Raw genomic sequence first — 16,556 nt, 5'->3', positions numbered from 1 at the left:
GACAGTTAGAGCAAAATTTGTCCACTGGGGGCACGGATGACCCTGAGTGCCTTTGAGCATGCAGCCCGATGCTGTACATCGATTTCTAGCCTGGGTTCTCTAATACTTCCTTAAGGGTCTTTGAGGGTAACAATATTTCAGTGGGGGCGGCGGGGGGGGGTGTTATGATTTTTGACATTTAAAAAACCTGAGTTGAGTCTCTTTCTCCTATCAATATGGTAATCCTGGTTAGATCTTAAGCTGATGAGAAAGTCTGATTGGTATGTCTGTGGTTTTGATTAATAAAAATGAGTTAATGAGTTAATTACTCATTAATGTAAGTACTTTCTTTGGCAGATACAGTACTTTTCCAGACACGGAATGCAGGGCAGTGGCTGCTTGAGGTAGGTAGGAGTCAATGATGAAGGGGATGGACTGTAAAAAGCTTGCGGCTTCCTGATGTAGTGGGAGACGGAAGACCTGGATTCGAGTCCCAGCTTGGCCACTGGTTGGGTGCATGACAGGGACAAACTTATTTCCCAGGGTCTGGAATGAGGGAGGCAGCCTATATGTCTAGAGTCCTTTCCAGATGTGAAATATCCACGTTTGTGTGGCTCTAAGTTCTACAATTTCACTCCTCCCAGAAGCCTTGCCAAAGGCTTGCCTAGGACCTAGGACAATGATAACCTTCCCCAACTGTGATGGGCATAAACAGAAAACCTGTGTCTTCCCCACTCCCTATCCCAGTGAATATAATGTTTTTGTCTTCCTTCTCTATGTGATCGGCTGTTCAGCATGCATACATTCACAACCATGTTCATCTTAAAAACATGCCTGTGTTGGGGGTGGTCTCATCTTTATAGAGCTCAAGAGCAGCTCCAAGCAGTGAGTACCTTGCTGATAAGCCCTCCCGCTCCCTGAATGTCTCTGTGTTTGCAGCTCCTAGAAGAGCTGAGATGATATATTGAGATGAACTAAAGATGCAGGCCTGGTGCCTCTATGAGGACAGACACACAGCGAGTCTGAGCCTTAAGGCTCTTGGCACCAGTGCCATGGCAGTGAGAGCCTCAGACAGACCTGGATCTGCGTCTGTTGCCCAGTGACTAACCCTGAGCAAGTAAGTGAATTTTTCCAAGCCTGAGTTTGCTTATCTATCAAGCAGGGAAAATAAAATTTGATTCCACAGGACCCTTTAGAAGACAAAAATGGCACACAATGTAAGCAAACTGCCTTGGTGCAATGCCTGGCATCCAGCAGGTTCCTTAAAACATATGTCTCTTTGTTTCCCTCAACAGTTAAAGGATGTGCTACAATGCTCCTAGACTGAGAAAAAAAAAAAAATGCAACTATACTGTCATTATGTAAGAGAAAGCCTGTGTTGAAATTCATGCTGACATAGTTAAGCATGAAGAGGTACATTGTCTCCAATGGTTCAGGAAAAACACATCATTGATTAGATGGATGGATGGATGGATGGATGGATGGATGGATGGATGGACAGTAAAAGATGGGTGAACATAAAGACAACAGAGAGAGACAGAAACAGAATAAATGTAAAGGGCATACTTTACATATTCCAAAATGTAAAGGAGTAGTGGATCTGGGCAAAAGGTATACCTTTCTTACAACTTTTCTGTAAATCTGAACTCTATTAAAAGTTACAAAAAATGGATTTTAAAAGCTGTGCTATGGGTCAGAAGAGTAGATGGGTTTAGAGAATATCGTTTAAGACCTGGCCAACTTGACTTTTTGATGTGAGGTGTTGATGGGCTCTGTTGACATCCCACTCACTGTTCTGCCTGGGAGGCACGTATGTGACAGGTGCATTTGAAACTTTCCAGCCTAGAGTAGAATCTCCAAGAGAGCTAAGGTGTCGGGGGTTGTAACCAAAGTCCTAACAACTAACCTAAAGGGACAGTAATCCTTTCCCAGGCTGGGGGACATTTCAGTTAGCATGCAGGCTAGCACAGACCTGGAATGCCCCCATGTGCAATCAGGGGACTGGGCTGTACATTTTCACTTGCTGGGGCCACTTATTTAAAACCAGATGCTGCTTCTAATGGTTCATGCGGCTGGGTCCCAGACCTCCCAACTCACTCAATCTTTTATAAACAGATGGGAAGGTGAAAGCAGCAAACAGTTTGTATAGGAACATTCTGAGACCTTTCAATACCCTCTGGTGCAGGTGGGAACAGGCTTTGTAGATGAGTTCAAAGAGGAGACTCAGTTCAAATAACTCACAAAGTTGCAATAAAAATGTGGCTTAGGGAAACTGGCCTTCGGGGTGAGAGTAGTCTCTCAAAGTTCCTCCTAGGGCAACAAAGTATAGATTGGATCTTCAATAAACAATTTCTGTGGTCCAACGTGATCCCTTTTAGGTGTGACCTAATTTCACCTGGCACACAGTCTCTGGTTTTGTGCTAAACACACCTAAAGACAGTCACAGGGCAAATATTTATTCCTCACGGTACTGATTTTGAACATGGACATGGGCTGAATAGCTATGCATCTTGGCTTAACTTGGAAGGGTAGACACTGATGTCTTTATTGACACTTTCATATATTTCATAAAGCATACCAGCTTTGACTTGAAGTACATCTAGCTACTTTTACTGGTGCCAGACTTGCCTACAGGCTTTGGGTGGTGTACCTGCCAGGTAACTTCAATGTCCCTGTAAACTTTAAAGTCACAGAATCCTACCCTATGATGCTTAGGAGAAGCTAAGGCGCTCGAACTGTAGGCAACTAAATAGTGGCAGATTTGTGATTACAACTCTGGTCCTGCAGAAAAATCGATCAATAGTAGACTTGATAAATCAAGGTAAATGTATACAGTAGTAATGTTACAGCATAAGAGAGGGTTTTACGTTTAGAAATGGAAAGAGGTAGAGATATCAATTAAAATATGTATTGAGAGCTTGTTTAAATAAAAAGAACCAAGTTGCACAACATTATGTGGCATTAAATGATTTTTACAAAAATACTTCTTAAAACACGTTTTTAAGTTTATTTATTTTGAGAGAGAGAGAGACAGCGTGAGCAGATGAGGAGCAGACAGAGAGGGAAAGAGAGAGAATTCTAAGCAGGCTCCTTGCTGCCAGTGCAGAGTCTAACTCAGGCCTCACCAACCGTGAGATCATGACCTGAGTCGAAATCAAGAGTCAGACACCGGGGCACCTGGAGCGTCTGACTCTTGATTTCATCTCAAGTCATGATCTCATGGTTCATGGGATCAAGCCCCACATCGGGCTCCAAGCTGATAGCACAGAGCCTGCTTGGAATTCTCTCACTCCCTCTCTCTGCCCCTCCCCTGCTTGTGTTCTCTCTTCTCTCAAAATAAATAAACTTAAAAAAAAAAAAAAAAGAATTGGAACACTTAACTGACTGAGTCACCCAGGTGCCCCTATACTTTTAAAAGTTAAACATGGACATGTACACCAGCTAGAGATAAATAGTATAAGACAGTCAATTCTCTCTATACGGCTAGATTTTCCATTTTTTTAAGAAAAATTTTTTAATGTTTATTTATTTTTGACAGAGAGAGAGACAGAGCATGAGCAGGGGAGGGGCAGAGAGAGAGGGAGACATATCATCTGAAGCAGGCTCCGGGCTCTGAGCTGTCAGCACAGAGCCTGACGCAGGGCTCGAACTCACACTGCGATATCATGACCTGAGCCGAAGTCGGACGCTTAACCAACTGAGCCACCCGGGCGCCCCTAAGATTTTCCATTTTTTAAATATTTCTGTTACTGTTTGGATTTCTTATACCATGTTTGTACTACTTTTGCAACAAGAAAAATACTTAAGATTTGTAAAAAGAAAAGGAAATAAACCCAGAAAACAAAACCCATTCAGGTGTCCTGTTTCCCTCTCTCTCTTTGCTCTTTGAAAATGCACAAGGGGAGGAGAGCAATGACAGAGCTGGAATCGTGGGGGAAGGGCCGGTATCATTTGCCACATCAATTACTGCTCTTCATGTTTCTCTGGATGGAAGTCAGGAGATGACAGTGATCTGAGCCATGGACCAGGAAGGCCAGAATGGACAGACAGAGAGAAGTTCTAGAAACAGCCAGCCATCTGAGGGGCAACCTATGACTTAAACCTCTGGCCTTCCACAAACATTTATGTTTCCCTGTGCCTCAGTTTCCTGATTTATACAAGTTTTCTAGTGTGCAGGGTCCCAGTGAGAAAGAAAACATGAAAATGATGTCTGTCCTCCTAGGCTAGGGAAGCCCATCTATAGCACCAGCACTAAATAAACTCCAAGGTGTCTGTGAAAATGGCAATGCCATTTTATGTGGACAGTCAGCAAGCAAAGTGCATCTTGGGCAAGCACGAGAAAACTATTTACAGCCTGAGAAGGCCCCAGTGGCCCCTTCCAGAAACCTGATTACTCTGTTTATGACGACTCAGGCAGCCAAGGATAAAGTGCCTCTGCTCTGTCAAATGGCAAAGCGTAAGTGAAAGTGAAAACCACTCTCTGGGGACCCTGGGGTGGCAGGGACAGACACAAGTCGCCCCCTCCCCCCAGCATACAACTGTCAGTTTAGTGTCCCATCTCTGTCAACAATAAACACGGAAATGAAAGGCTCACACTCCCCACGGAGCTGACGGAAGCGTACATTCAGCCAAGCCTAGGGTTGATGGAGGTGGTCGATGGGTTTTTGGGTGCTTTTAGATTTTGTAGCAGTGCAGAGACCTTCTAAAAGCTCATTCCCAAAGCCCTGGGTCGATTTGTTTTCCTGCTTCAAAACAGGGAGCTTTAGAGACAGCAACTGCTCTTTGCTCTACAAATATTATAATGGTGGAGTCCTGGCTGGTTCTGGCTTTACTCAACCAAATGCGTTTCTGAAAAGATGTCTGTAAGTAGAATGGGACCGAAAAAGCCTGGCACAGAACCAGAAAACATTTCTGGAGGAAAAAATGCATCAAAGCTTTTATGGGTTTTGTATGAGGGCTGGGAGGGGGATAATGGAGGAATTTTCCCTGTCCTCATGAAATATTTCTTATCCATTTGAATTTTCACAAAGAGTATGAATTATGCAAGCAGAAAAAAGAGTAGAGATGTATATGCAAAAGGAGCCCACTGGCCACTCCTCCAACCTCACAAAGTGTCTTTTGGTAACAGAGTAATTACCCTTTGATGTATTCGTTTATCTTTGGAGGTCAGGACTTGTAGGCAGAAAAAAGAATCAATAATTTCTCCGAAGGTCTCCCCTGCTACTTAACCGAGCCTTGCAAAGTATCTTTCTGTAGCCAATTAATCAGCTCTTCACTTCTCAGCTTCTCTTCAAATGTCAGTATTCGTGTATTTCCAGTTCTCCTAAAGACAGACACAAGTGCATTCGACGGACCAGAATCAGGTAGAAGAATGTGCCCATCCAGGCACTGATGATACAGGGACTGGTTGGGGCAGCCATTGTTCTTGTCCCCTAGATGTCCTGGGGAAGGCTCATGTGACGAACAAGACCTCACAGAACTTATAAGACCAGTCAGGTGACGACTCTCCCCTTCACTGGATCTGTAGAAAATGTCTCCAAACAGCTCATCTTGGGGGACACTGTCACAGTACAGAATTTGGGTGCCAGGTCTCACTGGTCTCCTTGCCTTGCTCCATGGCTGATGTCTAGCTGAGGCCCGAGAAGTCACTGCCATCCTCAAGGCAGATTCAGATCCCACTGAGCAGCGTGTAGAGTGGAAGTGGATAGAGGGGAGAAGAGTGGGCTCACTAAAGAGAGACTCATAGCAAGGAAGGAAACTCAGAAACCCTCAAAAGGCAGCAGCAGGGCTTGATGGTTACAAGGGAGGCATCTAGAGTCAGGTCACCTGGGTTCAAATCCCAGCACTTCCATTAAAGCCATCAGCTATAAGACTTTAAGCAAAGCACTTAGTCTCTCTGTGCCTTGGTTTCCCCACCTCACAGGGTTGTCTGGATTAAATGAGAAAATACAAACGAAGATGCTAAGAAATTAGTAAGCACTGTATAAATGTTAGCCATCGTCATCAGCATCAGCCTACAATGCCCTGAGGTCCCCATCTCCTGCTGGCTGCCAGTGCAGAAAGCAAAGTGTTCCTTGTGTTGCTCCTCCTCAGGCTCAAGCCGGATGAACTCCCATCTCCAGGCGTTTGGAGGAAGCTGCACTCAGAGCTTCCGAGTATTAACACGAATTATCGTGAATCATTATCAACACATATCATCAGATCGCTTGTGCCTGTGGCATGAGGAAGAAGAGTGCTTCCATGGGAGCCTGGCCATGTCTCTAGAGGAAGCAGACATGACCACAGGAATTACCAGACAGATCTGTGCAGGAGAAACACCACATACTGAGACTTGCCCAAGGTCACAGGGGTTCTCCCCTGGGCCGGCCATGGCTGTGGGGCAGTCACGTGACGACGTGGCCTGGGACAGGACAGGTTCCCACAAGCGGTTAAAAGGATTTGCTGCTTAGTAACAGCCATCGGTGCTTCTTACACACTGTGCAGCTAGCACGTCACCGTCCATCCGTGTCACGTTCAGTCCTCGTGACCGCTTTGGTCTGCCCTCAGCCTCGCTCCCACCTTTGGGCTCTGAACACCCATCAGGAGGCTCTGCTCGGATGGTGTGAGTGTTCCGAGATTTGAGGCATCATCAAAACGGTCAATTACACAAGTCTGGTAAGAACGCAGCTGTTTGCTTTACTTTCAAAAGTCTTTATTAGGGGAGTTATTGTCCCCATTTGAAAGGGAGCCTCAGCGTAATGAAGTGACTTGCCCGCAGCCACAGAGCCTGTGTGCTCCAGAGTAGGGTTTGAACTCAGGTCTCTTGGCTCCACATCCGCAAGAAAGGGCTTCTTGTTCCCTGGTCAGTGCTGGAGGGTGGGGTTGGGGCACGGGACACACGCAGGGGAGTCGTCCTGCTCTCGCTTCTCCTCTGCTGCTCAGTCCCTTCCCCTTTACAAAGGGGCTCAGTGGACATCGGCTCTCTTTCCCTGCCCAGATCCCTGGCCCACCTCTCACTGCCTGCCCATCTGGTCACAGTCCCCTTCCCCTCCGTGCTAAGATCTCAGAGCAGGGTTTTGGGCACAGACACGCCACAGTGGGAAACAGACACCGGGGTGGGGGTGGTGCTGGAGCCGCCCACACCCCTGTCCAGACACAAGGTCAAAGACAAATGACAGGCCTTACTACCCTCCCAGGACTGACCCAAAGCTGCACCGATTGGGCGTGGCTCTCAGCGCGGTGAGCACAGAGAGGGAAACCACAAAATTCTCTTTCACCAAAACGTGCGTGGGCTTCCAGCCCAGAGCTCTGTCTCAGGGCGCTTCTCCCGTTAAACATCACACACAGCCAGACACACGCAAACAGAAATCTCCGCCCAGGCAGGCCTCCCCACTCACTCATCCCCGGGGGGGCCTAACGCCTACACTTCTCAGCCTGCCCTTCCGAAGCTCTGCATGAACACCCCCACACGTGGAGGGGACGGCACTCGAGCTCATGCTCACTCGTCGCATGAGGAGAAAGAGGCTACAACTGCTTGCACCACAAACTGAAGAAATCCAGGCATGGCCACGAACACACAGACACGCGCCCTCTGGCAGGGCTGGGCCACACATTTTGTTTCACGGTCGGTTCTGGTTCTGCCTCTCCCACCTCCCTCCACGTGTTCTGGAGTAGAAGCTTCTGGGGGAAGAGGCTACATGTGGTGACCAAACAGAAAAACCAAGAGGAAAGGGAAATTATCACAATAAGTAGGCAAAGGGGGAATGAAGCTTTTGAGTTTTGAGGGACTGGAGAGCATGTTGTAGAGAGAGAGAAATGAAAACACAACTAAAAACAAGGATTTCACAGAAGCAACTATTTCCCCAAGGGGCCAACAAATCCCATCACTGCATGGTCCTTACTTTCAAACACATTTTCTCTTTCTGGTTCAACTTCCAGAATTACCCATCATGGGAAATAATCCACATGAATAAAATAGCAAAAAGTCTTACACACACACATACATACAAAAGCTCAAACCTTTTTTCCCCCTTAAACCAATGCTGAATGCTAGAAAGTCTGTGTGTGCTTTCGATTTTAACAACGCATGTCAGTTTTTTGTGTGTGTGTGTTTCAATGCTAGCTGGACTGAAGAAAACACCCATTGACCTCTGCCCACAGGACACAGTTTCCTGCCCTACACAAAGCCACATCTGTGCCAACTTCATCCCAGCATCCTTTGCACCTCTACACCCAGGAATAGCGGGTGACACAAATGCTTTGATGATGACTATGACAGTGGAGAACATGCTTCTGTACTCACGTTTGTCCCCGGGGAAGCCGAAGGAAATGCAGGATTTGACTGAGCAAATGACCTTGCTGGAATGGCCGCATACGATGATCCAAGGTTTGAGGCATAATCTAAATGATAAATTACACCAAGTGTGTGAAATCCTAGTCATTTGCTTTACCTTCAAAAATCATGATTAAGATGGGGGCACCTGGGTGGCTCAGTTGGTTAAGCATCCGACTCTTGGTTTCGGCTCAGGTCACGATCTCGTGGTTCTTGAGTTCAAGCCCCACCCTGTTAGTGCAGACTCTGCTTGGGATCCTCTCTCTCTCTCCCTCTCCCGTACTTGTACTCTCTCTCTCTCTCTCTCTCTCTCTCTCAAAATAAATAAACTTTATTTTTTTAAAAAAAGTCATGATTAGAATGTAAATTGGAAGAAAAAAATTAAAATTTCCTCTCAATACATTGATTAGTGATTGGTGTGATTTTACCCCTGGGCATGTTGGTAACCAACAAAGCTTTATGTCTCTAAGAGCCTAGAGCGTAGGCCAATACATTTTAGTGTCTTGGGATCTGTCTGCTATACACACACACACACACACACACACACACACACACACACACACACGGCACATCAGGGAAGTTTGGCTATTAAGGATGTGACATAGTAAGCCTTTGGGAAGCTGGTTTCTGCTTCAAGTGGCTGACCTGAAGGGCCTTACTCACCTTCAGAGTTCCCAGCAGGATTATAAACGGCTGTGCTGTTGGGAGAGGCACCCAGCGTTCCCTCTGCTGAACCGAGTATACACCGGATGCCAGCACTGGAGAGAGGTGGAAAAGGGGAACCAGTAACTCAGTAAGCTAAACGAAGAATTACCATAGGACCCAGAAATTCCACTCCCAGCCAAAGGCCCAAAATAGTTAAAAATAAATGTTCAGGGGCACCTGGGTGGCTCAGTCGGTTAAGCATCTGGGATCTCTGATCTCTAGTCAGAGATCTCCTGATCTCTGGTCAGGTCATGATCTCACAGTTCATGAGATAAAGCCCTTCAGTGGCTTAGAATCCTCTTCTTCTCTCTCTCTCTCTCTGCCCTTCCCATGCTCTCTCTTTCTCTCTCTCTCTCTCTAAATAAATGAACTTAAAAAAAATGTTCAAACACTTGTACACGAATGTTCATATTAGCACTATTCACAATAGCCAAAAGGTGAAAAAATAACCTAAATATAGATCAAAAGATGAATGGATAACCACAACGTGTTAATATACATATAATGGGATATTATTCAGCCATAAAAATGTGGTAAATACCACAACATAGATGAACCCTGAAAATATTTTGCTAAGTGAAAAAAGCCAGCTATCAAAGGCCATATTATTAAATGGTTCCATTTCCACAAAGTGTCCAGAAGAGGCAAATCCATAGGGACAGAAAGCAGATTAGTGGTTGCCAGTCTACAAGGGAGGGGGAAAGGGAATGAGCACTTAACGGGTATGGGGTTCGGGGGTAATGAAAATGTTCGGGAACCACATAGTGATGATATCTGCACAACCTTGTGACTCTGCTAAATACCACTGAACTGTACCCTAAGTTGGTTAAAATGGTGAGTCTTACGTGACCTTTACCGCAACAAAAAAAAGAGGGAGCCGGAAAAGGGAGACCCTTATGAAATTAGTTTTTGAGTTGCGATCAAATATACATAAAATTTGCCATCGTAACCATTTCTAAGCGTACAGTTCAGGGGCATGAAGCACACTCATACTGTTGTGCAGCCGTCCCCACCGTCCAAGTCCAGGATTCTTCGTCTTGCAAACCGGAAACTGCCCCCACTAGAAAACAAACACCCCTCTTCCCCTGCCTGAGCCCCTGGCTGCCACCATTCTACTTTCTGACTCTTGCAGCTCCTCCTGTAAGCGGAATCATCCAGTACGTGTCCGTTTGTGACTGGCTTACCTCATGGACCACAATGTCCTCAATTCAAGGTTCAGCCATGTGTCGCTTCATGTGTCAGAAGTCACTTTCATCAGGCTGAATGATATTCCCGCGTAGGGATATAACACATTGTTTACCTATTCATCTGTCGGTGGACATTTGGGTTACTTCCACCCACTGGTTATTGTGAATAAGAAAGGGGAGCCTTTGGAATGTGCTCATTTCAGATCACTTCACTCCAGCCGGCTGGTCACACCCTAGGTCATGTGACCTCTTCTCGGCCCGCGTTACCACAGCCCCCTGCTTACTGGTCTGCCCACAACCCGCTCCTGTCTATTCTCAGCCCAGCAGCCAAGGCCCTGCTCAGTGGAGCCAGAGGGCACCACTCCTTTGTTCAGCCCTCACTCTCAAAGCAAAACAAAAGTCCTCACAACAAGCCCAGGAGCTCAGGACCGGGCCCTGGCACGTCTCTGGCTCCTCACTCCAGTACTCTGCTCTGGTCACACTGCTGCTGCCTGAGCATCCCAAAGCCACATCAAGTTTCCAACTTGCTGTTCCCTCTGCTGGGGGTACATGTCCACCAGACAGCCAGGGGCTCATTCCCCACCTCCTGAGGTGTCCTCACTGAGGCCTTTCCTCGGCCACCCTATTTATTTATTTATTTATTTATTTATTTATTTAAAAAATTTTTTTTTCAACGTTTATTTATTTTTGGGACAGAGAGAGACAGAGCACGAACGGGGGAGGGGCAGAGAGAGAGGGAGACACAGAATCGGAAACAGGCTCCAGGCTCTGAGCCATCAGCCCAGAGCCTGACGCGGGGCTCGAACTCCCGGACCGCGAGATCGTGACCTGGCTGAAGTCGGACGCTTAACCGACTGCGCCACCCAGGCGCCCCATCGGCCACCCTATTTAAAGACCAGGGGCTCCTGGGTGGCTCAGCTGGTTAAGCGTCCGACCTCTTGATCTCAGCTCAGGTCATGATCTCATGGTTCGTGGGATCAAGCCCCGCACTGACAGCGGGGAGCCTGCTTGGGATTCTCTCCCTCTCTCTCTGCCCCTGCCCTCCTCTCTCTCTCAAAATAAATAAACTTTAAAAAAAAGCAATAAAATAAAATGCAAGAACCAGCCCCTGCAAGTGCACACGTGTATACACACACGCTTCCTGCCCCTGCCCTGACGCTGTTTTCTGCTTAGGATTTACCACCAGGGATGCTATATAATTCACTTGCTTATTTTCTTTATCATCTGCTTCCCGCCCCCCAACCCCCACCGTTAAGTATAAGCTCCTTGAGGACAGGGTCATTTTCCTGTTTTGTTCCCTGTTTCCCCAGCACCTAAAACAGAATGTGACACACAGTAGGTGCTCAATGATTACCTGCTGAACACACGCACGGACCTGTTCTCTCGGCCAGCACTTACTTTTCAGAGAAGACCAGGCATTTCTGAGCGTGTAGTTTCCCTTTCACATGCAGCTCCCAGTCCTAAACCGGAAGGAAAGGAAAAATGACTGAAGCAGAACTGAGTCCATGAGAAGGTAAGGGATGAGTGCAGGCTTCCCCATCAGGCAGGAGGCTCAGAGCCCAGAAACTGGACCAACCATGCAAACACGTCTCCCTCCGCTCCTCCTCTCCCTCCTGGCTCCTCTCCACACCTGCCTTCCCATCTAGCCCTCACTCCATCGGCCAGACCCGCATATCCCTTGCTCATCGTGGACAGAAGCCCAGAATCCCAAGTCGGGTTCTCTCCTCCTCTCTCCGGGCACCCTTAGTCCCATGGCACCTCCCACCTCCCACTCCCTCCCTCCTCCCCCAGAGAGACACCACCCATTTCTACGTCTGGTTGGGAAAATCTGGGCTGCAAAGCCTTAAGAAACGCTTATGAGACAAAATCCGCCATCGCCTCCCAGTGTCACCCAGCCCCCTCCCCGTGGGTGACAGGGATGCACCTGCACAACGTGACCCAAGCAGAGGTGAAGGACACACTGTGGTGTGACTACCATTACATGGGGATCACTATGCTCTGCAGATGGGATGAGAGAAGAGAGGCAGCACAGCTCACTGCTCAAGTGGCACCGATTCTGGGAGAGCCAGACCCGCGTTGGAATCTCCACTCTGCCACTCTCTAGCTATGGGGCCCGGGGCAAGTCCTTTCCTCTCTCTGGGCCTCGGTTTTCTCATCTGCAACATGAGAATAATAATAGTATCTACCTCCCAGGATTACTGTTGACATATGGAAAGGATTTAATATATGTTAGCTGTCCGAATCATTATTGCTCTGGAGTATTCCACTGCATCACTAACACGTTTTGGCGGGGGGTGGGGGCGTGGATTTATACTATAATGAACCTTTGCTTAAGGGGCCCAAAGCGTATTACAACCACTGGGAAGGTATGATGAGGCCCCACCTCCGTCTTGCAGATGGGAAGCTGAGGCACTCTACAAAATGTGTCCAGATCTCACCTGAGAGGTGCTCTCTTGCCCTCATCCAAAATTCTTCCAGCGTTTTCCTTCCCTTCCATACTCAGTACAATGTACTCTGGGCATACCTCGCAGGAAGAGTCCTCCTCAAGAAGGCAGGAGACCAGGCCTTGAGTCCCTTCTCTGTCACCCAGGTGGGGTCACCTGATCCCCGACTCAGCCACAGCTTTCTCATCCATAAACATGGGAAAGAATCTCTTCCTTGCCTTAAAGCAAGGGACTGGCCCTGATACATTTCTGAAATGAACTTTGGTTCTAACCCCTATAATTTTAATCAAGGGAACTGATGGCAAAATGCTGCTACCTAGTCCCCGAAGGTGACAGTTCCTCGCTCTTGAGTAGCAAAGAGCAGGGTTGTGGCGGGGAGCACCCCCAGGCTCCAGCGGTGGCTCCCAGGCTATCTCGCAGGACTCACCTTCAAATCAAACACCTTCTTGTCGCAGATGCTACAGATGTGTGGGAGGTGAAGGGGAGCCACACCGTGAAAGTCATTCAGCTCATGAGCCTGCAGGGGCCGCACGGACAGCATCGCCTGCTCCTCCTTGGCCCGCCTCCGGGCACCGCTGAAACCCTGTTTGCTGTTGTTTAGCCGACCCCCAAAAGAAGGAGGGGTCCTGTCTGGGGTGGGCTCCTCGGGGTCATAGAGCTCATAGGGCTGGCTGGGGGGTGGAGGCCACAGGCTAGGGCCTGCTGTAAGATCGGGCTTGCTTTGGCCAGAGAATCCGTGGGGGGTCTCCCATTGGCTGTTTGGACCCTGCAGCAGCGGACCTACCTCGCCTTTCATGCCCCCGGCCTGCTCAGCCGCAAATCCACCTGCCACATGCGACCCTTGGGAGTTGGGTCCGTAGAAGTCCTTGGGAAAGGCAGCTTGGCCATCTTGCCCTGAGTGGCTGTAGTGCCCTTCATAGGTCACACTGCCCGTGGTAGAGGCCGTGGCTGGCAGGAAGCTGGGCTGACTGTCTGTTTCAGAGCCATATGCCTGGCTGGAGTTGGCTTTGCCATACTCATAGAATCCCGCCGCAGCAGGGGCAGGCCCAGTCTTGCCAATGCCCAGGATGACTGCTGGCTGGGCAGGGGTCTGAGGCAGGACTCCACTGAAAGGATGCATCACCACGGCATTGGGGGGTTGGCTCACAGAGGGTACCGGGCCTCGCGTCTGGCCAGGGGGTGAGAAGGCAATGGCATTCGAGGGAAACCGGGCGCTGGGCATGGCCGCAGCATGTTGAGGAACCCCCGTATGGCTCTGGGGGGCGCTGATCACAGACGGATGCCTGAGCTGGTTGAAGAGAGGCTGGGACATGGCCACTTTGGAGAGGACTTGGTTCAGGACCGTGGCGGCTGCGGTATTGTTGGTGACAGCTGTCTGTGCCAGCTTCAGCCGGTGGAGGGTGAGCTGGGCTTGTAGCTGGGCCAGCTGGAGACTGGCGGGCGAAGGAAGCAGAGGGTTCGGGTTACTGACCGAGAACGGGTTCTTGTCCAGGAGCTTGGCGGCACTGCAGAAACACAAAAAGTCTAGATGCACAGCTAGTTTTCACCCAGGGAGCAAGGGGCTCTTTCTTTGCTCATCTGTGGTCCCCACGTCTCATATAAAACCCAGGGCCCACCTATATATGAGTCTGCAAAAAGCCTGTACACATGCATACATGTCAACATTTTAAAAACTTGGATGGAAAAATTATTTTATGACAGAATGGTCAACCTCACTGCTAATCAGAGATACAAGCTATCACCATCAGAAAAAAAAATTATGCCTAGAAAAATAGCATTTTTTTTTTTTTTTAGTAACAGCATTCAGGACTGGTAAGATAAGGTGGAGTGGACACAATGGTATTGATAATCTAGATTTGTGTGACTTTGTTAAAAGATAGTCTGGTAATATCTCCTCATTACAACATACTCTTTGACCCAATAATTCAATTCTGTAAAACTATCCTAAGAAAATGAGCTAAAATGCAGACATAACTGGATGCCCAAAGAGGTTTAATAATACTACATTATTCAAGAGTCCAGAGTTGAAAATTACAAATATCTGATAATGGGGGTGATGGGAGGGTTTAAACAAAGTACATAATGATATACCTATATAACAAGATGTTAAGGAACCATTTACTATCGTAAATTTCTACTTTACTCTGTAATATTTAAGACCATCCAAAAAAGTACACCCAACACCAAGGTTAAAATAGAAAACATTCCAGCCCACTAAATCCCCCTTGGTATCTGTTCTCTCCGTTCAAGCCCCACACCATCTTGCCAACGGTAGACACGGTTGTGAACTTGGTCAAGTCACTGTTTACAACAACAACAAAAAATTAGCAACAGGAATAAATCCATATAGTCTATATGTGAAGTGAAAGAAAAAGGAGGCTACAAACTTGCATCCAGAGTATATCATGTGCATTTTTGTGCCAAACATATTTTCATCCTGATCCTCATTTCACATCCCAAAACAAGAATCAAGGTCCCTTCAACCCACCCTCAAACCCAACTGGCACGAGGAATAACACAAAAATTGCAAGCGAAGAATCTGAATTTGAAGTCGTCAGCAGTGGCAGGCTCTCACAGAAGCTTATTGTGGGGGTGCTCTGTCTGACATGTGCCTCTCATGGCAACTCTATTGGTTGGTTATGGGAACTCTGTTGGTTGGTTATGGTGTTTTCTTGACCAATATAAGATTGGATGTGTGGTTACCATTGTCAGGGCCCTTTTGTAAGACCACATTTTCTGCGTCTTCAGCTCCCCTTCTGGGTAGTGGGTAATCAGGGAAATGTGTTTGGAATGTGGATGAACTAGAATTCCCAGGACTTGTTAAAATGGGAAGAACAGGACTGTGCATTTGAAACTGGGATTACCATGGAGAACCCAGTCATACATTCAGTATGGGGAAGAAACTGCAAGGCAGGGACACTTCAGACAAGGTCCGCACTGTCATAGGTTCTGTACAGAAGTCTGATGGAACAAAGAAAAGAGTCTGGGAGTGGACACGGTGAGGAAAAAAGGGGAGATGTGAAAAGTGTGTGCCATGTCACAACCCTCCCACTTTGGAGACATTGTGAGGAAAGAGAGCTTCTGCTAAGGCCAGCACTTTGCACTGCTCTGAGAGAAAGGTGGGGAGCAGGGAGGAAGTGTGGAGGTGGTAGGGAGGAAAGGGAGCAGGAGAGAGCCTAACATTTACTGCACGCAATACTCCTGTGTGATCAATGCTCAGCCTGTCATCCCATTTGATATCTCCATCAGTCCTCCGGGGTAGAAAATGTTCACCCCAAATTTGCAAAGCAACAATCTAAAGCCAAGAGAGATTAGGTGACCTTCCTGTGAACACTCAACTGTTGGTGAATACAGGTGTGGGATTCAAACCCTAGCCAGGCTTTGAAAAGAAGAGAAGGGGCAGACGTGGTTAGGGATGCAGTTCTTCGGCTATCCCTGAGGACACCCTCTCCTCATGGGCTGCTCCATGGTTCTGTCTGAAGTGAGTTCTCAGAACATCAGGCACACCAACATTCAAATACAAGTGCAAAATACATGTCAGAGCCAGATGAAAATGATTCTGGATTACTCTTTCCCATTCTGTGAGAAATCGAGAACTTGTATAAGTCATTAAGGAGACGTCATCTTCACCCAGCCGGCAGCCCTACTGTGCTCCCAGGACAGAACAGGTTGACTGCATTTGAAGATATTGGAGGCCTGGGGGAGTCACGGTTAAAGGTGATTACAGACCTTTCCTCCTCTGGGTAGTTGTGCTGGGTGCAGCCAAGCCTTGATGGCCCCAGTGTGGCCCAGGCACAAATCATGGCAGCCGTAGAGGTGGGGAGGCACTAATTGTCTGCGTAGGTGAGACTATGAAGGGAAAGGAGGGTGGTCAAGAGTCTGATGATAGATTTCTACTTGTGTCGTATTAAGTAGCTGAGCTTTAGAAGA

The 16,556-nt window shown here is 47.7% G+C and overlaps 1 protein-coding gene across 8 annotated transcripts in view; it reads right to left on the bottom strand.

Moving 5' to 3' along the window:
• Positions 1–16,556, bottom strand: part of RBM20 (RNA binding motif protein 20) — a 196,022-nt gene that overhangs the window by 37,626 nt on the left and 141,840 nt on the right. For 7 of the 8 annotated variants that reach the window (XM_086680841.1, XM_025918009.2, XM_086680844.1 and 4 more), the window contains exons 2-5: positions 13,054–14,131; positions 11,581–11,642; positions 8,954–9,048; positions 8,261–8,358 (exon numbers count right to left, since the gene is read on the bottom strand). In XM_086680841.1, the coding sequence (XP_086536967.1) occupies positions 8,261–8,358; positions 8,954–9,048; positions 11,581–11,642; positions 13,054–14,131 (1,333 nt within the window). The remainder of the gene's footprint in view (positions 1–8,260; positions 8,359–8,953; positions 9,049–11,580; positions 11,643–13,053; positions 14,132–16,556) is intronic. The other variant, XM_086680845.1, reaches the window with a different exon arrangement.

This window comes from Puma concolor, chromosome D2, assembly GCF_028749965.1.
Source record: "Puma concolor isolate L17-30 chromosome D2, mPumCon1.1.hap2, whole genome shotgun sequence".
NCBI classification, from domain to species: Eukaryota; Metazoa; Chordata; class Mammalia; order Carnivora; family Felidae; genus Puma; species Puma concolor.
This window is presented reverse-complemented; position numbering and strand designations above follow the sequence as displayed.